The sequence below is a fragment of the Hordeum vulgare genome, chromosome 6H (assembly GCF_904849725.1).
Source record: "Hordeum vulgare subsp. vulgare chromosome 6H, MorexV3_pseudomolecules_assembly, whole genome shotgun sequence".
Lineage (NCBI taxonomy): Eukaryota > Viridiplantae > Streptophyta > Magnoliopsida > Poales > Poaceae > Hordeum > Hordeum vulgare.
Genome location: NC_058523.1, coordinates 467,636,417 through 467,659,906, shown reverse-complemented (window position 1 = coordinate 467,659,906; position 23,490 = coordinate 467,636,417). Strand labels below are relative to the sequence as shown.

The window sequence follows — 23,490 nt, the reverse complement described above, 5'->3', positions numbered from 1 at the left end:
GCAGGATGCTCATGGGCCCCAACTCCTTACATGGTTATGGCACAAGTTGTGTTATACTTGTAAACCAATATAAGACGTTTTAAAACATTACTTTATTAGTGATCTAAAATGTCTTATATTAGTTTACATGGAGTACTTGTGTGACACTCGCTAAATTCCACCAGGTAGAACATCTTTAGAGTTTTGAAACCAAGATTTTCATGACAGAAGCCTCAGTGTCCAGGTGAGAATCATTATATATCCAAATGTCACAAAATTAGAAGAATTCTTTGTATAACAAGATGTCCGTCAGACCGCCTGGTTTTCGGACGAGCGCGTGGGACTCCATCGTCAGGTCGCGTCATACTCCCAAAAACAATAAGATTATAAACTATAACCGATGTTTATCGGAACCGGATATAAGAAATTGACACACGGAGCAAGTTTTACGATATTTTTAGCCCGTTGCAACGCACGGGCATTTGTACTAGTAGATACTTATGTACCTATAAATCATTTTTGAGAAAAATAACAAACTATAATGCAGCCGCAGTTCAAATTTAACCCGCTTTCAACTCAATCGGCGGAAATTTATCTTTTTCACGAGAGGTGGATAAAAGCTTTTAACACCAAACCATTTGGTCAATTGTACATCAAATATGTCCTACTATTTTAGAAAAATTATTTGGTTCAATTTTGCAACACATATTTGGTAGGTCATTCACAGAAAAACTCATTTTAGGCACTTGAAAAGTGGAAAATGAATTTTTCATCCAATGAAAATGAAAACTTAATTAAGAAACATTATTTTCCATTATAATACCCACCCTTACGCACAATATTAGTTCTTTTTCAAAAACTATGACATGAATGTGGTCATAAGATTGATCATTTGGCTTGAAAACCATGAATATTCACACATGATAGCTCATTTTTGAGAACATATTTTAAAAATAATTCTTGCATTACAAGTTTATTATTTTTCCTCGTAACTTGGTCACATTTATTGGCACGATGCAAAAGTTTTCCAATTTTTTGATTTTTTTGAATTTTTCATGCCCGTTTCAAAATGCAATCAAAACGGCACGAATGACCGTTCCTAGCTAGGGTTTAATATTGAAAACTTTTGGTGTTTTTATGATTAAATAGATACCCATCTACCTAGAAATTATTTTGGAAAAAATGATGAGCAAACTATGAGGGGGCTGCAGTTCAAATTTGACCCGCTTCCGAGAGGATCGACGGAAATTTGTCTTTTTCACGAGAGGTGGCTCAAATCTTGTTACACCAAATCATTGGTCAAATGTAAGTTAAATATGACCTAGTATTCTATAAAAATTATTTGGTCCAACTTTACAACAAATATATGGTAGATCCTTTACAAAAAAACTCATTTTGGATACTCGAACAATGAGAAATGAATTTCCCGTTCAAAGAAAATGAAAACTTGCTTAGGCAGAATTGTTTTCCATTCCAAAATGCATACTTTTGCACAATATTAGATCACTTGAACAAACTATGCCATGAATGTGGTCATAAGATTGATCGTTTGGCTTGAAAGTCATGAATCTTCACACATGATAGCTCATTTGTGAGAACACTTTTTAAAAATAGTTGTCGTATTACAAGTTTATTATTTTTCCTCGTAACTTGGTCACATACAATGACACAATGCGAAAGTTTTCCAATTTTTTGAATTTTTTGAATTTTTCATGTTCATTCCAAAATGCGGTCAAAATGATGCATATGACCACTCATATTATTTGAAAATGTAAACAAGCTCTCATGTTTATGAAATTTGATGTGGTATTGGTTTTTAGTCTCTAGAAGGGGTGGAAAATTTTGAATTTTTTTACTAAATTTTAACATGTTTATTTTGGCAAAAATAATAGTATAAAGAAACACAAATTATTTAAAGCTTTCCTATTGGGTGGAACGAAACTCTCGTGGATCGATGACGTGGTGGACAACCCCACGTCCCACGTCCCACACCCATCACACATCCCAGCTCAGCCCCACATGTCATTGTGTCCAAACCGGCTCGGCCCACCGGTCAGCGAGCAGCGGAGGGGTCAACCCAACCCCTTGCTCTCCCTCCCGAGGAACCCCTCCCCTGTCTCGCCCGATGGAGAGAGAGAGCCAGAGCGAGAGCTCTCCTCCTCCCTTCCAGATCACCACCGCCACCTCCCTTCCAAACCTGGCCAAACGGGCCGTGCTACGCGGGCCGGCCCGACTACCCACAGGCCAGGCACGACACAGGCCGGGCCCTACACGGGCTAATCGTGCTCGGGCCAGGCACGAGCCCGCCGTGGGCCGTGCCCGGGCTGCCACCCCGAGCCCGCGTGCCGGCCCGGCACGACACGATTAGGAGGCGCAGCCAGTCCCCAGTCAGCGTCTCAGCGACACGCAGCACAGCGAGCGAGGCGGGCGAGCGGCACAGCGAGGCAGCGAGCAAGGCGCCGAGGCGGGCGGCAGTGCGGCACGCGCGGTCAACGCAGCGGGAGGCCCGGGCGCATCAGCGATCTGGCCATCTGGGGGAGCGGGGCAGGAGCACAAGGCTCGAGGCAGCCAGTTGGTTGGGCAGGATCGCGTGGGCGGGAGATTAGGAGGTTTTTTAGTTTTTTTTCGTGAGGGAGATTAGCCAGGCCGGCCCGATTAGGCCACGTGTCGTGCTTGGGCCTGGACCCCAAGCACGCGGGCCGGCATGGCATGACCCGTATATTAATCGGGCCCAGGCGGCCATGCCGTGCCGTACCGGGCCGGCCCGTTTGGCCAGGTATGCTCCCTTGTGAGGAGCTCGCCATCGTCCTCCTCTCGCCCTCCCCTTCCCTCGCCGGAAGGGAGAAAAGAACTAGAGGGAGGGAGATCCATCCCGATCCATTCGGGGCTAGGGTTCGGGCGGGGCGTCGCTGGCGGCCTCTCCGCACTTCTTCGACCGGATCCGCCGCCCCCACCTCCCCTCCATCTCTCAGCCCCCCACCTCACGGACGACCAGAGTCGCACGGCAGAGCACCGCCGCGCCGGGGAAGAGGAGATGATGATGGGGATGATCAACGCGAACCAGGTGGTGCACGAGCGGCCGGAGCGCGCCTCCCACCTCGCGCACGCGGCGCTTGACACGCTCGACGTCTTCGGTAACTACAGGAGCGCCCGGATCCCCTACTCGGTTCCCCTCTTTCGTTTTTTCCTCTCTCTCCATTGATTGGCTTCAGCGACCGACGGGGGATTGATGGATTTGTGTTTGTGTGTGCAGATACAGTGCGGGACATCAAGGACCCGGAGCATCCATACTCGCTGGCTACTAGATCTGGAGCTGGTAAATCACAGGTTTATACACACGATCCCTTTGTAATAAGCGCCCTGGATCTAATCCTTCTCGATTTATTGATTTCTTCCTAATTACATTGCATCCATCATCATCCATGTGTAATGTGTAGCTGATCTTCATCCAATATACTAGCAGGTTAATTATAGGATTATTCCACTTATATTCCTTTAATTCGCATGGTTAATTAGCTCCTGCTGTACATGCATGTTAATTAGAAACCGTTAGATTTTTTTCGTTAACTTTAATCATCCACCGATGCTACGCAGGAGTAGCATGTAGTGCCCACATTTACTTGTTGTCCAGCTGGTGCTAGTAGCCAGTACGAGTGGTGGTTCGTATCTGTGGGTTTTCTGTTACACTTTTGACAGAAAAAAGCTGCACAAGATCACCCCTGTCACCTGGGTGTGTCTAATACAAACATTACTGTCAACTATCAATTTGATTCTAAAATGTCTCATTAACTTCATTTCAGATGGTTATTTCTGAATTTAGTACCAATTTATTGTTGACCTGACATGTGCTCTGTACCAATTTATTGCATTATTCTGTTATTTATTGTTAAATATGCTGTTAGATTTACTTTTATTTTGTTCCTAACTGTTTTTTTTTCAATAACGTGCAAATGTTGGCCTTTCATGTTTCTTCATGAGCATCAGGACAAAGAAGTCGGAAGAAGCTGATCCTATTTGTATCTGTGTAATAACTTGGCGCATGTGATAGACTGTAAACTTGTAGAGCAGATTGCTTCTTGTTGTTATCTGATTGTAAACTTCATGCTGATCACATTTGTATATGTGTTATATGATGTAGCAGATTATATTGCTTCTTGCTGTAATTTGAAGTATTGCGTCTGTTTTCTGTCTATTTCGATTTAAATATTGGTTGTTTAGTTATCGGCATATTTATTGAAATATGAAAAACATGACCTTGACAACAGGACCCACAAACTAGAATGCCACATTTGGGACCCACTTACCAGAACCTCATAATTAGGGCGCATTAAAAAAAGAAAAACAAATGCCACAACCCAAAAAAGGCTAAAATGTTGGGCCTGGCCCATGTAGTTGACCAAAATTAATAGAAAAAAAATGTAAAAAGGCTGAATTTTTTGGCTCAGCCCATGTAAAATACCGAATTGGATCGGGCTGATTCTTATCAATGACCAATCCAATTGGTCTTAACTTTGCCACGTCAGCTTGCCACGTTGGATCCAACGTGGCCTGGTGAGGGATCGATAGAAGATGTATCTAGGGGGGGGGGGATGTGAATAGACTACTTGTCAAGATAAAAATTTCTAGCCCAACCGGAATTCTAGGAGGGCACAAACTTAGCAGTTATAACAAGTCAAGTACACCCTACACATGTAGTTCTGAGAGTATAGGAGCGGAATGTAAAACATGCAAGTGTAATGTAGAGGAGTAAGGTAGGGAGATCAAACGCATGAGGTTGACACGGTGATTTTTTGGCATGGTTCCAATAGGAGGCGCTATCGTACGTCCATGTTAGTGGAGACTTCAACCCACGGAGGGTAACTGCTGCGAGAGTCCATGGAGGGCTCCACCCATGGAGGGTCCACAAAGAAGCGGCCTTGTCTATCCCACCACGGCTTCCGTCCACGGAGTACTAGCCTTACTCATGGTAGATCTTCACGAAGTAGGCGATCTCCTTGCCCTTATAAACATCTTGGTTCAACTCCACAACACGAAGTAGGAGGCTCCCAAGCGACACCTAACCAATCTAGGAGGCACCACCCTTCAAAAGGTACTAGATGTGGTAGATCAATGAACTCCTTGCTCTTGTGCTTCTAAAGATAGTGTCCTCTACACAAATCACTCTCTCATAGAATAGTCATGGGTAGGAGAGGTTGATTTGGTGGAAAGCAGTTTGGGGAGGATAGAGATCAAGTTTGGTGAGACCGATATATGAAACTCGGTGGCATCGAAAAGGTGACTAACGATCAGATGGTCAAACTGAGTGGCACCTTTACTCAAAGTCGGAAATTCCGATTTTGTGTATCTTTGTAAATAGAATATTGGTCACACTGAACTCGGTAACACCGACTTGGTTTCGGTTGCACCGATTTGGTGGGAATGGCTAGGGTTTCTATGTGAGGTCAAACTCGGTGGGTCCGATATGGAAATATTGGTGACACCGAATTTGTGTATATGGATCTCGACAGAGTGGATTTGTGGGAAAAATGACTGAGTGTATTGGTGGCTAACTTTGAGCATTTGAGCAATCAGTTCATTTTGCTACCTCACCCCCTTTAAATAGTATTGGCTTTCTATGGACTCAAAAGTGATTTCTCACAAATAAAAAATGAAGAGTCTTCTAGCTTGAAGCTTGAGCCAAAATTATTCCTTTCTTGCATCCACGAGCATCTCCAGATCAACCTTAAGCCATAGCATCTCCATGGACTTTCCTGAAATATCTAGGTAAAAGTGTTAGTCCAAGAGACAATGTATGTTGTCATGAATTATCAAAATCACCAAGGGAACATATGTGCTTTCAATCTCCCCCCTTTTTGGTAATTGATGACAACATACAATCAAAGCTTCAAATAAAGATATCATAGGGATATGACAGCTTTGAAAGAAACAAGACTAGTACACGCCCCTAAATGTGTGCAATCCCTTTTAAAGGATAGTTGCTCTGGAATGCATGGACACACACAAGGTAGAAGGACAAGACAAGTCACAGACATCGTGTCTATATGCATCAAACATATGTAATTGAAGAAGTTCCATGTTCAAGACTCCCTCTTGCAAATAGTATGTGCAAGAGACAAGAGGTCATCAAGAACAAGGGTATGATGCATATACTTACCTTGAGGATCTTGAGCGACTTGACATATGAGTACATTTGGGAAAACAATTGTTAGATAACACAAGAGTACCCTGTTGTAAAGATGCAAAGAGCCTCAAAAATACCAAGAAATTGAAGACATATTGAAGATAGGTTTTCATAAAAGGATATGTCTCCAAAGAAGAATAACTTTTCTCCCTAAAGATGAATATGTAAGGATTCCTCCCCCCTGAATCATAGCATGTATATATTGGGAGTAGGTAGGGAAAATAAGTTCAAATCAATAAAGCGATATTTATCTCTCCCCCCTTGATGTATAAGGTTTGATACATCTCTCTTTAGGAACAAATATCTCCCTTTAGTGTTGTTTCTCCCTCTTTTGTATAAGCTTCTTGGTGATATTTATCCCCTATAAGTAGGTTCATTGAGTGGAAGCTTTGATACCTTGATATTTCTCCCCCTTTGGCATAAATTATCAAAAATAAGGTTAGAGGGTAAGGGCTCATTGAGAGAAAGGGATCCTGGATACTTCTCACCTTTACAAGGGCTCCTTGAATTTGTCTTTTCTCCCTCTTTGATATGAATAAGAGTTCCTTGAATTTTCTCCCCCTATGTTAGGGATCCTAGATGATTCTCCCTTTTGTATAACATGGGATCACTAAGGTGTTTCTCCCCCTAGAGAAGTTTTCTCCCCCTAAACCATACGTTCAGAAGAAATTTTCAGAGCTATATTTTTGTTAGATAAATCGGAGTCACTGAGGCTAAATGGTTCGGTAGAACCGAGTACGATATTCAGGCCTCTTGGGTGAAATCGATTGGACCGAGTTTCCCAATTCGGTGAAACCGAGTTGCTATGATAGTCAACTCTTTAAGAGAAGAATAGTCTGATCGGAAGATTTGTTTCAAGATTCCAATTGTAAAAGAAGATACTAAGTGATAAATAGAAACAAAAGTAGAAGAAAAACAAAAGTATTTTTTTTGAAAATATGAGATACATACATACATGTAGATGAGGTTTGAATGGTTCTAAGAGGGAAGGCTCAAATGTGAACCATACAATGATCTCCATCTAGATGTGGACGGTGACAAGGTCACCTATATTAGAGTATTTGACTTGAGGAGTCAAGCAAGGATGCTTGATCATAGGTCATACTCATTGTTAAGCGCGAAATGGGGTTTCCATTTTCGATTATGCTTTTGAATGTCTTCATATCACTTGAGTTGCTTTATCCATGAATTAGTGTAGATCTTTATCGAGGATATGAGTACATACCTTCGAATGATGTTGATGATGTGGCATGTAGGTGAACTTGTTGTGGATGCTCAAGGTTGATGAATATCATCTTGAGTTGGGAGAAATCCATGTCGTTTTGGTTCACTTTTCACCTACAATGGTTAGTCATGAAAGGAAGACCATAATATATCCAAATGACAAGAGTGAATAACTTCATCAACTGATAGTCAAGGATATGATTTTGTTGTCTTCTTCCTTCATCCTCGAAGAGGGGTTGTTGATACTTGGCCATGTTAAGATTGCTTTTGATTGGAGTTAATGGTAATCTTGCGGTGTGTATTTCTTCCAAGTACCTACAAAAGGTTAGATGCAATACAAGTGAGCATAGTTTCCAAGATACAAGATAATCAATTGAAATGGCATCAAGGATTATTCAGTCAAGCTCATGCCCTTGCATGCATCCAAGTGAGTCTAGCTCAAGTTTGAAGCATCAATGATGTTCAACTCACTCCTCAAATGACAGAACACTTTCTCATCAAGTGGTTTGGTAAAGATATCAACTAGTTGTTTGTGAGTACGAACATGATTCAGATTGATATCTCCTTTAGCAACATGATTACGAATGAAATGATGTCGCTCTTGGATGTGTTTTGTTCTAGAATGTTACACGGGATTATAGGCAATCTTAATAGCACTTTCATTGTCACACAATAATGGAACTTTTCTAACATGAATGACATAATCCTTAAGCGTTTGTGTCATCCATAGTAATTGAGCACAACATGCATGATCCAGCGGCAATGTATTCAACTTCGACGGTGGATAAGGATACCTAGTTTTGTTTCTTGGATGTCCAAGAGACAAGACATCTCCCAAGAAATTGACATGTACCCAAGGTGGATTTTCTATCAACCTTGTATCCAGCATAGTCCGAGTCGGAATAGCCAACAAGATTGAAAGAAGATCCCTTGAGATACCATATGCCAAAGTTTGGTGTATATATAAGGTATCTCACTATCCTTTTCACAAACAATAGATGACACTCCTTAGGTGCTGATTGATAGCCGGCACACATGCAAACACTCAGCATGATGTCAGGGCGGGAGGCACGTAGATATAACAATGAACCAATCATTGATCGATAAACCTTTTAATCAACGGGTTTGTCCTCCTTAGTGAGGTCAAGATGTCCACTAGTAGGCATGGGGGTTCTCATACCTTTGCATTCTTGGATGTTGAGCTTCCTGATCAAGTCTTGGTGTACTTGGTTTGAGAGATAAATGTAGCTTCTCTCGATTTTTTTATTTGCAATCCAAGGAAGAACTTCAGTTCACTCATCATAGACATATCATACTTCACTGAGATTGGCTTTCCAAACTTTTCACTAAAATGTGGGTTAGTAGAACCAAAGATAATATAATCCACATATATTTTACAAACAAATAGTTCTCCATTAACTCTTTTAGTAAATAAGGTTGCATCAATTTTACCAATCTCAAAACCCTTTTCAATAAGAAACTTTGTTAGGCCTTTGTACCAAGCTCTAGGTGCTTGTTTAAGACCATATAAAGCTTTACGAAGTTTGTAGACATGATCAGGTTTCTTCGGGTTCACATAATTAGGAGGTTGTTTAACATAAACTTCGTCTTCAATTTCTCCATTGAGAAAGGAACTTTTGATATCCATTTGGTAAAGAGTTGTGTCATGGTTATTGGCATAAGCTAGAAGAATACGAATGGCTTCAAGTCTAGCAACACGAGCATAAGTCCAACCATAGTCCATACCTTCGACTTGCGTGTATTCTTGGGCTACAAGATGTGCTTTGTTGCGTACAATGTGTCCGTCTTTATCTTTCTTGTTCCAAAATGCCCATCTTCTACCAATGATATTCTGCTCGCCTTCAGGTTTTTCAACAAGTGTCCATACTTGGTTCCTCTCGAAGTTGTGTAGCTCTTCGTGCACAGCGTTCACCCAATATGGATCTTGAAGAGCTTATTCTACCTTCAAGGGTTCAATACTAGAGATGAAAGAATAATGCTCAGAAAACTTAGCTAATCGAGATTTAGAGCAAGTGATTCTCCCGTTTTTTGTGTCACCGTAGATTTGTTTCAACGGATGATCTATGTCCACTCTTGCTCTAATTCTTGACAACTTCTTCTTGTTGGATGGAGGAGCTTCTTCTTCATCACCTTCATCATCTTGAGTGTTGTCGTTGACTTCATCATCTACTTGGGGTGGTGGTGAGGAAGGTTGAGGTGGATCATCACGATGTACTTCTTCCTCTTCTTCATCATGTCGTGTACCGCTTGTGGATGCTTCCATGTCATTTTGCGGTTCGCCTTGACGTGACGTAGGAGCTTCCACTTGAGTTCATTAAGTGCTTTCCTTCACCTCCATGGGATGAATCGTGATAATAGACAAAACTTTGATAGCTTCCGAACACTACAAGAAATAAGCTCGTTTATGACAAAAAATATTGACGACGGTTTTATTGGTCATAGATCTATGACTAAAATCTACAAAAAGGTCATGAGGTGTCTAAGAGGGTCCAAACCGTAGAAAATTTTGACCATCTCTATCAAGAAGGTCATAATCCCATTGCCCAAAATGGTCACTGGCATGTGTAGCTCTATTTATGCCCGCATTGTAGGTCCTCCATGACAAAATTAAGAAGGTCATAGGCTTAAATAGAGGTGACTCGGCAGAAAACTCAACAATTTCGCCTATGTGTCTTGTATTTATGCCTTCGATCGATGACTTCTCATTTGTGGAAATATTTATGCCTTAGATCGATGACATGCCGCACATCCATCCGATATTCATGTGTGGTAGCAGTCGGGCGGGTTCACGTGGTCCTAGACGAATGTCCCCGTCCACACTCATCACCGTCATACCAAAGACAACCTTCCCCGATCCATTCCCACACCTCACATCATCATCTCCTTGTCGTCGCCCTTCTCTCCCCTCATAGATGGTCGGCGGCCGGATTCACCGCACCTCACGCTGCCACTTCCATCCATCCATCAGGATCCACTCCTCCCGTCCACCCACACACCTACCTTGTGGCTAGGGTTTCGGTGGCCTTCACCTCAGTGCTTCTTCGATGGAGACGAGGCCAGAGGCCACCCGATCCTTCACCGATGTGGATGCAGTTAGTACTTGCCCTCCTTCTTCGGTCAAGAGGGTAGAAAAAATTAGAAGAAAAATAAAAAGAAGAACACAATTGCATGAGCTTGATTCCTATTGGTGGAAACATTTATTTCACGGATCGATGACGTGGCGCATATCCATCCATCTATCCATCTAACTCTCCACCCCCACATCCCTCCATCCATCCATAGAGAAAAGGAGAAAGAAAACACACGACTCCCCTCGTCTCTCCCAAATCGCTGCCACCAGTGACTCGTCTCCCTCCTCCGACCCGCCTCGTCTCCCTTGCCGCCGACCCTCCCCCTCTCCTCCTCCAACCTGGCAACTCTGCATGCTACCGGATCCGCCACATCGCCACCCAACCGTCCCTCTCGCATCACATCCCGCTCTCCTCACGTGGCTCCTCGTCGCGCTACCTTTGGCGGCTGATTCAGGCGATGTCCGGCGAATCCCGCCACCGCGAAGCACAGCCCGAGCTCCCCTTGCTCTGCGGCGCCCTCCCATCCTGCTAGATCCAATGTTTGCGGCATCCAGAGCCCACCATGGCCCACCCCTCATGGCTAGGGTTTCGGGCGTCGATTCCGGCTCTGGTGGCTATGTCGTCCTCGTGTCATCCGGTGAGTGCATACCCTCCCTTGGGTTCATCCTCTCTCTCTCCCCCCTTCTCTACATGCTGCACTGGGTCTTGATGCATGTGTTGAGTCTGGGAAGGTCAGCGTGGCCTGCAGCCATGGCGAAACACCCACTATGTTGCGGCCTGGCAAGCATCAGTGGCTAGAATCAACCGCTACCTGTATATTCTTTCAGGGTAACAACATTGTAGGGAACGACTCTCTTTTCTGTAAGCGATTCTGAAGCCCATGTTCGTATTGTAGCAGCAACTAGGGTATTTGATGCAATTAGTACCCAAACAAATAGGTATAGTTAAAAATCAGGTTCCTAGACAACTACTATTAGGAGCACACAATATTTAGACTCTTGCTATATAATTAAAGGAAATAACAATATTGACTAATATCCTCTATATATTTACTAACCCCTGGTCCCAGACTTTACATATAAATTATAATTTGGGATGATAAATAGTAGGTATAAATGTATTTATTAAAATAAATTTATTTCATCCACATGGAAGCCAACACAGTATGACATGTAATGTCTATCAATTAGTTTAAACAACACTTCTTTTAAAATTTATGGTTCTAATTTTTTTCTTAGGTAAGAATGTTCTAGTTATGCATGGCATGGATGGGACGGCGACGATAGCAACCCTGTCCTTCTCGGGGAGGCGGATAGTAGGGGCGCCCCCAGCCGGCAGCCCTGTCCTGCTCGAGGAGGCAGATAGTAGGGGCGTGCCCAGTCGGCAGCCTTGTCCTGCTCGAGGGGAGCCGACAGCCCTATCATGCAGGCCCCCACCCCTGAGCTCGACCAGGAAGACATGGTTGAGTCCGAGCTTGAGCTTGACGACTCTGCACAAGGCAAGGTACCCGCTCCCTGCTCTCGTCTCCTTATAAATGCTCTGCTACTATTGTCCAATTTCTAGCTAGACCACATGCACACTACATTTTAGTGGTCAGGTTGGCATCCTGTAAACCAAGGACTGATGCTGCCATTTTAGTGGTCGCCAAGGTTCCGATAAATCTGTTGATCCTGTAAACTAAGGACTAAGCTCCGTCTGGCCGCCATTGAGTTTAGCATCGTCAGTTTTTTATTTTCTTTCTAAACAATATCAATCGATGAGGTGTTTGTGGGTGCTCAAAATAATGTCTGATGTGCCAAATCTGCTGCTATGTACTAGTAACTAATATCTGCTGCTTTGAAGGTGCGAGCGATGGTGATGAAGTTCAGTAGTAACTCAAATCTACTGCTACATAGTTTTCAGCCAGACTAGATACATGTTCGTCATGCCATTTCCTTAACTGTCTCACCCTTTTCAGCTAGTGTACAAAAAACAAATTCTAGGCATGCATGAGTAGTGCAAATACGCATACTCCCATCACTGAGAACAAGCTTTTTTAGTTGAGATTGTTCCATGGGAACCTCAGTCAGTGTAGCAGCACAAACATGTATAATCAACTTCTTTTCACCAGCTGAGTTAGCTAGTGGATTACTGAATTCAGTCATAACTAATATCAATAATGTTATAAGTGGCAGTTGCAAATAATCTGCAAACAACACAACAGGCTATGTCTCGTAGGAGTGTGTTTTTATATTCATAATCCATAGGAAGCCACAAAAAAGCCGCTGCCATCCCAGGCTACTCAACACTATAAATCACAAAAATTTGATGGATAGCTATTTCAATGCATATTTAGGGTCCAGATCTTGCCAATGCTGATTTGTATGAGTGTTGCCTTTGTTTTACATGTAACACAGAATTGTGCTCGGGCTTGGCCTCCTTCTCATGTTCGTGGCGTTGCTTCCTAACCTTTCACATGTACTGCTCTCTCCTGTGTAACCCTTGAAATGTTTGCTCCTCTTGCAGTCTACCCTTTTCATTTCCTAACTGTTTGATTGACCAAATAAAGCTGGCACTGGATGTATGCATGCATGACCTACTTGCTTCCTCACATAGATTATTAGCTAAAAGAATAATCACTTTGCATTGTTCCACATATATAAATCAATTTGTCGAACGGTCTCACTCAAATGTGTTAATTGTTGCAAACTATGATTAGCTGAAAAATAGACTTTAGTTCAAGCATGAAACTGAGTTATTCAAACCATGTTGGTTGATATGCGAGTTGCTTTGGGCTATCTAATTTCCATAATATAGAAATCTAGGAATGCAGAATCCACTATCACAAATTCATAGGTCCATGAGATTTATGGTAAAAAATATAAATTAGTTGTTTAAGATATTAATTGTCCATGTAATTTGGTCTATTAAACGACGAGTGATATCTAGAATTTTGGCGTGCTGCCATTGAATGTAGTGGCTAGGAGGGATCATGTCAATCATTGTCAGCGAGCTAATCAGTTGAGTATATATTCTACTGTGAGGGGTCTATACTAGTGTCCATTTTGTTTAACATCAATGTTGCATCTGCTAGAAGAGAAAATTTAGTTCAGTTGTAATATTCTACTATCTTAGTTTGTCTAAACATAAAAGCACTTATGTTACCTTTCCAACTTCTAATTGTTTACCTATCGTGTCACCCCGTCAGCTGCAGGAATGTATGTTAATCTACTACAACATGGATGACTTGCAAGTGCATCTGCTTGAGTTGCTCAAGATGATGGTGGGCACGAGGAGAGTTGATGAGTGCCGAAGGAGTGTCCGGAGGCTCACTGATGTGGTGTTACCATGCTAATGGAAGTGCTTTGAATTGCAGAACATATGCTATCTAAGAAGGTTTTAAACATACTAATTGATTATTTCTGTGTTTTTTTGTCAGTTTTTAGGATGGGAGAGGTCAAGGAGAATGACGCATTCGCATGACGCCTTGGACAACCATGACTGCTGGCCAACTAAGGTTTCACTCTCTCAATCCGTCTATGTCATATGATGAACACTATCTAGCCTTGTATGCATCTAGCTAGTCTTTGGCAACATTGGGGTTTTGTTTTTGCGTTTATTTTTTGGCAACTAATAGGAGAATGCCTACTGATGAATACCATTGTGCCATTTTGTCAGCGACCTAAATTCAAATTGTAGTGCTTCTATAAAATCAAGTACATAACAATGATCGCTACAATAAGACATTTTCTCTACTACTATTTCTCTCTTTTTCTTACGTGTTAAGTAATTGTGTAGATGGAAGTTGTATGAGGAGTATATACATGTATGTTTAATGGTTATCTTGAGTTCTTATCATTCAGTTTGTGAGATGCTAATTATGCTTTTATTTAGTTGTTTTTCTGCATTAGAAGACAACATAAAGTTATGTTTAAGTGGCCTAGACCATGATTCTAAGACCCAATAACACATTTTTGTTCAACATCAGAGTTTCCTGATATTTATGTTTAATCAAACTCACTTGTCATGTTATCTGTATACTCTTCCTATTAGACCACCATTATCTGCAAGTTCTTTTTTACTTTAAAACTCAACTTTGGATCTTATAGGTTTGATGAAGTTCTAATAGCCAGGGCAGCGCCATGGTCAACATCATGGTGGTTAACAAAACTGATTGTCCTCGTCCCCTTCACTTGAAGTTTCCAGTCTTATACAATACCAATCTATCGAGTGGAGGTGTTATGCGTTGTATCAGGACATATACTTTAATGGGAATGCCATATGCCCTTTGGTTCTCACCAGTTTTAGTTGTATACTGACTAATATGGGGTACACACTTGGTGGCTCTCTAGCACTTCTAAATTTGTGTACCTCCTATTGTTTTGTATAGTTAATCCTTGAAATAATTACAAGTACATCCTTTGTAGTAAATCTTACTATGCTCCTTTGAATAATCAAGTGATCTTTGTGTACTGAGTGCATCCTTCACAAGTACTCCACCTATTCACAAATGTGTGCAAAAACATATTACATTTGTGAACAGAGGAAGTAGTATTTTCCTTCTCATTGAAATATTCATAAGTCTAAAATGGATGTTCACACTACAAGAAATACGGTCAATTGTGACTCAAGTTGAGTAGCACAGGAAGTAAAATATACACGTATTGTAAGGCATGGGCACACGAAGTAAAGCAGCACACACATAAAGTGGACTGGCTAGACCGGCCTCTAACAAATGCACCCGATGAAGGCTAGCATGACCGGTTTAATATTGTCATGTTTTTAATTGAACTATTGCTTTATTAATTTATCTCGAGAATCAAGTATTGCAAATGTATGCAGTTCCATTGATGTTTTTTCTCCATTAGTGCAGATTTATGAGGTTATATACATAAGTAGTATTATTACGTTGTGAACTACCAGAACACGTGATAAATTATTAGTCTAAAATTGAAAAAATAAAAACTGATGTGAGGCCGAGGCTAGAAGAAAGGACAAGTATCTTTTTTTTCACAAAATTGTTACTATTTTTTTTCGAAAATACTTTTTTGTAAATATTGTTAACATGTAATATTGTTCACAACTAATTATTTGTTTGCATCATATTTTTATCTGTATATACATTTTGCTCAGAAAAGAAACTGCGTTTCCATTTTTACTAGAAACACTGGACGCATAGAGCCGTGTTCACCCATTTAAAGTTCGGGAAGCACACTATTCATGTGAGATTACTATTCATATTTAGTTAATAAGTGGATCTACTGTTCATTACAGATATTGTTCACTAACTACCATGCTTCGCCTAGCGTGTAGAGCGTTGTTCACCCGTTTTCATGTTGGGGAAGGTTACTATTTATATTTAGTTAATAAGTGGAGTTAGTGTACGTTACAACTGCTCTCCATTGATTGCCACATGTCAATTTCACAAAGCATTTGAAAAAAATTGAAAAAAGCGAGGGAGCCCCTAGCTTAGCCAGTTTAATACAGTAGTATTTATCCATTGTTAGCAGCAAGTGCTTAACTAGAATTTTTAGAACTGGTTATGAGCTAAAATTACAATCGTTAATTCTTTTATCTATATGTAGCCTGATCTGTTGCTCGTGGGTAGATTCTTGTTATACCAAGATTGTCCTCATTATCCTAAGGTTGTATATTTATTTTTCTCTTTAAGCTAGGTTTCTTTTCAAGCATGTCTAACATCTACATGGAAGTCTTGAGATAGATATATAAGGAGATTTTTTATGGTACATGTGCACGAACCTGTAATGGGTTATTATCTGCTGCCCTTTTTATTATTATATGTGGCTCGTTGTCTACATGCTTATCTATGCATTAGTATTTGATGCTCTATCATGTTAGTTTCCTTGGTCTGCTTTCTGAGCCTTGCCATCATTTTCTTTTTGCAGGTGGCAATGATAGGAGTGGCAGATTGTGCAGAGGAAGAGGATGAGAAGAAACTTGTGCTTCACAAGCAATCTTTGTAGAACTCTCTTGATGTCTGATTGTGCACTTGTTGGGTCTTTTTTCTGTGCACTTGCACTTGCGGAAGTATTCTTTTGTGCACTTGTAAAATTATTTTGATGCGCACTTGTTAGGCCTTGAACCTTGATGTGTGGAGTCGTGAATGATGTGTTGTATGTCATGTGATGTGCTACTGAAATAAAATATACATTTTATTTACAATCTTTTATTTTGTTGTACTTGTTTTTTAATGGACCTATCCTGAGATATGCGTGCTTCTAGGAAAATAATGCATCAACCCAAACAAATCAGACATTTTTAATAATAAAATAGGTATTGGGCCAGTCCCATGTAGGCTAAATTGTTGGACTGGGCTGTGAAATTGATGATGATTCTATTTGGTCACTAGCAATGCCACGCCAGCTTGGCCACGTTAGATCCTACGTGGCGCACACAAATGGGTAGTGACCAAACCAAAATTTTGGTCAATAGAGATCTATGACCAAAATTATAGAAAGGTCATGTTTGTTCATTCTTGACGGCCAACTGTTGACCTTGTAAATTTGGTCAAAAAAGGTCAATAAATGTCAACAATGACGAATCAACGACCAATATCGGTAGTCATAATTGACCTTATTTCTTGTAGTGGAAGGTTTCTTATCTCCTACATCAATTGGCAATTGTTCGACTTGCGAACCGTTAGTCTCATCAAACTCCACATCTATCGTATCTTCAACTTTTCGAGTGAAGTTGTTGTAGACACGGTAAGCGCGAGAGTTTGATCCGTAACCAAGAAGGAAACCTTCATAAGATTTAGGTGCAAATTTAGACCGACGATGCTTATCAAGAATATAGCACTTAGAGCCGAATACCCAAAAGTATCCAACTTGGGTTTGTTACCGGTGAGTAGCTCGTATGCTGTTTTACCAAGAAGCTTGTGCACGTAGAGTCAGTTTATGGCATGGCAAGTTGTTTCCACGGCTTCAAACGAAAAGTGTCTTGGAGTCTTGTACTCGTCAAGATCATTCTCGCCATCTTTATGAGCGTCCAGTTCTTCCTCTAAAAACTCCATTTTGTTGAGGTGTGTACGTCACCGAGAACTCATGTAAGATACCTTCTTGGTCAAGAAAGGTATCCACATTAGTGTTCTTGAACTTCGTTATGTTGTCGCTCCGAACCTTCTTGATCTTCACTTCAAACTGGTTTTGATCTTTCCGAGCAAAGTTCTTGAAGATCATTTGTACCTGCGACTTATCATTTAGAAAGAACACCCACATAAATCTTCAAAAAACATCAACAATGACTAAACCATAAGAATTTTCACCGAGGCTCTTGTAAGCATTGGGACCAAAGAGATCCATGTGAAGCAGCTCGAGGGGTCTTCTTGTGGTCATAATGTTCTTCACGGGATGACTTCCACCAACTTGCTTTCCTGCTTGACAAGCACTACAGAGTCTATCTTTGTCAAATATAACATCTTTAACACCAAGAATATGATCACCTTTGATAAGTTTGTGAAGATTGCGCATACCAACATGTCCAAGCCTTCTATGCCATAACCAACCTTTAGAAGATTTTGCGATAAGACATGTATGGGGTTTGGATATCTTAGAGAAATTAACAATGTATAGATCACCTCTACGGAAACCAGTAAAGATGATGTTATGATTGTCACTACAAAACACTCAGCATTCAACTTTTGTAAATAGCACATCGAAACCAAAGTCTGCTAGTCTAGATATGGAAAGAAGATTGTAGCCAAGGGATTCAACAAGCATGACATTCTGAATGGAACTGTCATGAGATACAACCACCTTAACAAGACCAAGTACCTTACCTTTGGAGTTGTCTCCAAAAGTCAAATACTTCCGAGGTCCACGGTTTGGTGTAATCTCATGGAACATGTCTTTATCTCCAGTCATGTGATCGGTGCATCCACTGTCGAGAACCCACTCCTTTCCACCGGCCATGTAGTATTTAAGGTTAGCCATAATACTAAGGTTCCTCGTGGTCTTCTCATACTCAATGTCAAATCTTCATCTTCATTGCAGTAGCCATGCTCCACATTGTCATCATCGAATGAAGTTCCCTCATCATAAGAAACAAGAATTTCATCAGAAATTTGACTATGACAATGTTCATGTTTATGTATTCGAATGGCTTCAACAATGATATTGTTAATGGTAATGACATCTCCTTTAGCATGCATGAGGTCACGAAGCTCAAATAGGCATTTATCAAAGTTAGGATTGGTTGGCTTCACTTTGTGAAAAGCAACGCATTTGTGGAAAATGATATCAAGATTTTTCAAGGAATAATTTGGACATCTTTTCTCTAAGTCTTTCCACAAGGTATGAGAACACTCAAAGTTTTAAAATTGATTAAGCACATTTCTTGGTACACCTCTAATGATTAGATTGACAGTGTTAGGGTTACCAAGCATATTAACTTCATCATCATGAGAAGGATGTATCGGATCAATGGGAGGCGCATAGGGATATTTAAATACTTGCGCAAATGGAACTCATCAAATATAACAAGCATTTCGTTTTTCCATTGTATAAAGTACTCCCCATCAAGGATAGGCACTCTACAACTAAAAATCTAGGAACTTGTCACATTGATCTTCCTCCAATGGGGGTTAAACCAAGGTTTTGGAGACCTTACTCTGATACCAATTGAGGGATCGATAGAAGATGTGTCTAGAGGGGGGGGGGTGAATAGACTACTTGTCAAGATAAAAATTTCTAGCCCAACCGGAATTCTAGGAGGGCAGAAACTTATCAGTTATAACAAGTCAAGTACACCTTACACATGCATTTCTAAGAGTATAACAGCGGAATGTAAAACATGCAAGTGTAATGTAGAGGAGTAAGGTAGGGATATCAAACACATGAGGTTGACACGACGATTTTTGGCATGGTTCCGATAGGTGGCGCTATTGTACGTCCATGTTAGTGGAGACTTCAACCCACGGAGGGTAACGGCTCCGAGAGTCCACAGAGGGCTCCACCCACGGAGGGTCCAAAGAAGCGGCCTTGTCTATCCCACCACGGCTTCCGTCCACAGAGGACTAGCCTTACTCACTGTAGATCTTCATGAAGTAGGCGATCTCCTTGCCCTTACAAACATCTTGGTTCAACTCCACAACACGAAGTAGGAGGCTCCCAAGCGACACCTAACCAATCTAGGAGGCACCACCCTCCAAAAGGTAATAGATGTGGTCGACCAATGAACTCCTTGCTCTTGTCCTTCTAAAGATAGTCTCGTCAACACAAATCACTCTCTCACTGAATATGCATGGGTGGGAGAGGTTGATTTGGTAGAAAGCAGTTATGGGAGGCTAGAGATCAAGTTTCAAATGGTAGGATAGGAATATCTTGGTCTCAACACATGAGTAGGTGGCTCTCTCTCATAAAATGGATCTGGCAATGAAGTGTGTGTTCTAAGTGCTTCTCTCACGAATGAGAGGTGGGTGAAGGGGTATATATAGGAAGCAGCCAAAATCCCACTGTTACACACAAAAGGGCAAACTCGGTGACACCAAAGTTGAGAACTCGATGGTACCGATTAGCACAAAGGTGTGAACTTTTGAATATCGGTGAGGCCAATATACGAAACTCGGTGGCACCAAAAAGGTGACTAATGTCAGATGGCCAAACTCGGTGGCACCGATACTCAAACTCGGAAATTCCGTTTTTGTGTATCTTGGCAACAGAATGGTGGTCACACTGAACTCGGTAGCACCGACTTGGTTTCGGTTGCACCAATTTGGTGGGAATGGTTGGGGTTTCTGTCTGAGGTCAAACTCAGTGGGTCCGATATGGAAATGTTGGTGACACCGAATTTGTGTATCTCGATCTTGACATTGTGGATATTTGGGAAAAATGACTGAGTGTTTTGGTGGCTAACTTTGAGCATTTCAGCAATCAGTTCATTTTACTACCTCACCCCCTTTTAATAGTATTGGCTTTCCTATGGACTCAAAAGTGATTTCTCACAAATATAAAAGGGATTATTCCATATGTGCCCCCAATTCCTTAGTTGTGCTCAGTTTTCCCCACGCTTCAAACTTTTGCTCACTTCCCCCCTCTCCCTTAGCTGAAACTCTCACAAATGTTGATAACACGCGTTTGCCGTCTTGGCCGTTAACTGACTTGTGGGGCCATGTTGTTCTCTGTTGACTGTGGCTGTGGCTTCGCTGGTTGGGCCGTGTTTGTGTTCATAGGACAGGCCCGTTAGTTTGTTGGTAATAAATTAAAAAAGCCTACTATCGATGGATGCAGCCTGCTATGCATGCCCGTCTTTGGCATCGATGTAGCCTTCTATGCATGCGAACACCGCCACGCACGCATCTAGTGACCTAGACCTAAACGCATGCATGCACACCGACACGCACGCATCGATCCGTGCCGCACGGTTGCCAGTGGATTCAGTCGCTCCGCAACGTCGTTTCACGCGTCACAGGCATACGTGCCGGTGGCAGAAGGGGCAGGCTGCACGCACGCTCGCACGCTCGCGTCCATATGTCGAGGCATCAGTTCACGCCACACGGCTACCGCTCGATTCAGTTGTGCCGGTGGCAGAAGGGGCATGCAGAAGGGGCAGCCGTCAACGCAGAGCACGCAGAAGGGAAGGCAGGCAACTGCCAACGCAGCAGGGGGAGGCAGCCGCCAACGCAGAGCACGCTCGCTTCGATTCACGTTCACACATTGATGATCGCATCGGTTCACACAGCAGCACTGAGTCACGATCTACGCTGTTTGCGCGTGTACCCACTTCGTCTCCCACGGCTATTTAAACTGCCCTTCATTGCCTCTTCTTCTACAGATCCATCTGCGCCTCCCACTTCTCTTCTTCCCCCAAAAGCCAGAGCGGTTCCACTCAGCGAAGCATTCAAGATGCAGTTCTACGGCCAACGCTCCAAGAGCCTCCCACCGTGCCGGAATGGCGGTACCCCGCCAACGTCGTCGTCGAGGAATCGCTCCGCATGTGGGCGTTCTCACGCTGGAGGGGTACCACTGAGCTTGCACGGGGGTTCCTCCGTGCGGGCTTCCACCACCTCCCGGCGGGCTCGCCGCCCATGTTCAACCTTGTGGAGTAGCGTCCCCACGCCAACGCTCCACCGGTAGGGCTCGTCGTCCACTTCACCAACAGGTTCGATGCCTACCACCTGCTCAGCAAGGTGTATTGGTGTGGGTGCGAGTTCATCGCATTCACCACCTATAACATCTTCACCGACTTCGAGAGCATCTTCCCCGCTCGCGACCGCATGCACAGCCTCCCGTACTACCTCAGTGACAACGGCCTTGAGGAGGAGGAGTACTGAAGCCGGCGGCGAAGAAGACGGTGAAGCCGGCGGTTAAGGTGAAGACGACGGTGAAGACATGGCGGTGTTGCCCTAGCTACCCTATCTAGTATGTAGTATTAGTTTGGTGTGTGTGTTGCCCGACCTAGCTACCCTAATTATTATTATCTATGTAAGAAATTGGTGTCGTGTTATATGTCCCAAGAACTTATGTTGCCCTAGCAACCCTATCTAAGTTAAGTTATGTGTGTTATATTAATGCTTTGTTATGTTTGTATTTTGTTTGTCCCAAGTTTAGACACGGCTAATTGGCATGGGAAAAATTAACCAAACTAACTAAAAATGATGTGTTTATAGATGCCTTCTAAAAATAAGAACATATTGTACATTTGTACACGACTTTGGTTTGCTGAGCTCTGTATTTTTTAGGTATTCCAAGAATACTTTGGTTTTCAGAAATATTGAAGTATCAAATACTTTGAGATGTTTGGCTTTAGTCAAAAGTGTAGTTTTATATACTTTGATCCCTACTTTAATATGTAGAAAACTACACTATGTTTGAAGTATGGTTGGACCTCTTTTTCCAATCATGAAGTATAAATTACACTATGTAGAAAACTACACTTTGAGATGTTTGGCTTTAGTCAAAAGGATAAATGAAGGGACCCATAAAGGAAAGCCAAAAAAATTCCTCAATGAGATAGAAGAGATTGGGCAATCAAATTAATGAAAAAAGAAATCAAAAACAAAAAGAACAAAGCAATCGTTCCTAAACAAAAAAAGAAACATCACTTGTTTCTGGGCCTCATTTATCCTTTGTGGGCCTATTGCAGCTTGATTCTCTTTGGGCCCGCAAACTAGGTTTTTTTTCTAGCAGAACTAACGAACTCGAGGACAAAAGTTTGGCAAGTGCGAGAGAGAAGAGATGAACTTGATGTATATCCCTCGTGCTGCTCAAGTACTGCTTACTGTCATCTGACGAGCTAGGGTATGACCCAACACTCGAGGTTATTAGCTAACAAAATAATCCTATCACTGAACTGGTAGTTGTCTTCTGTCAAAACTGAATGTGTCGAAACTTAACAGTAAACTGCATACATTCAGAGATCGACAGTTGCACTAAACAGAGTTGCATTTGAGATAAACAGATGAGGATTGCTAAACATGTTGGGGAACGTCGCATGGGAAACAAAATTTTTCCTACGCGCACGAAGACCTATCATGGTGATGTCCATCTACGAGAGGGGATGAATGATCTACGTACCCTTGTAGATCGTACAGCAGAAGCGTTAGAGAATGCGGTTGATGTAGTGGAACGTCCTCACGTCCCTCGATCCGCCCCGCGAACAATCCTGCGATCAGTCCCACGATCTAGTACCGAACAGACGGCACCTCCGCGTTCAGCACACGTACAGCTTGACGATGATCTCGGCCTTCTTGATCCAGCAAGAGAGACGGAGAGGTAGAAGAGTTCTCCGGCAGCGTGACGGCGCTCCGGAGGTTGGTGATGATCTCGTCTCAGCAGGGCTCCGCCCGAGCTCCGCAGAAACGCGATCTAGAGGAAAAACTTATGGAGGTATGTGGTCGGGCAGCCGTGAGAAAGTCATCTCAAATCTGCCCTAAAAGCCCCATATATATAGGAGGAGGGAGGGGGACCTTGCCTTGGGGTCCAAGGGACTCCCAAGGGGTCGGCCGAGCCAAGGGGGGGAGGACTCCCCCCCCCCAAACCGAGTTGGACTTGGTTTGGTGGGAGGAGTCCCCCTCCC

The 23,490-nt window shown here is 42.4% G+C and overlaps 1 protein-coding gene across 1 annotated transcript; it reads left to right on the top strand.

The window, feature by feature from the left end:
• Positions 1-1,998: 1,998 nt before the first annotated feature.
• Positions 1,999-4,142, top strand: LOC123405611. Its single transcript, XM_045099242.1, has 5 exons — positions 1,999-2,031; positions 2,223-2,550; positions 2,715-3,113; positions 3,233-3,306; positions 3,964-4,142. Exons 1-5 carry the CDS (start codon positions 1,999-2,001, stop codon positions 3,985-3,987), a joined length of 858 nt encoding a protein of 285 aa, XP_044955177.1. The 3' UTR covers positions 3,988-4,142.
• Positions 4,143-23,490: the final 19,348 nt, after the last annotated feature.

Coding starts and splice junctions, on each gene's coding strand:
- LOC123405611 (XM_045099242.1), top strand. CDS start 1,999: ATGTCATTGTGTCCAAACCGGCTCGGCCCACCG. Junction 2,032..2,222: donor CAAACCGGCTCGGCCCACCG/GTCAGCGAGCAG, acceptor GACTACCCACAG/GCCAGGCACGACACAGGCCG. Junction 2,551..2,714: donor CACAAGGCTCGAGGCAGCCA/GTTGGTTGGGCA, acceptor AATCGGGCCCAG/GCGGCCATGCCGTGCCGTAC.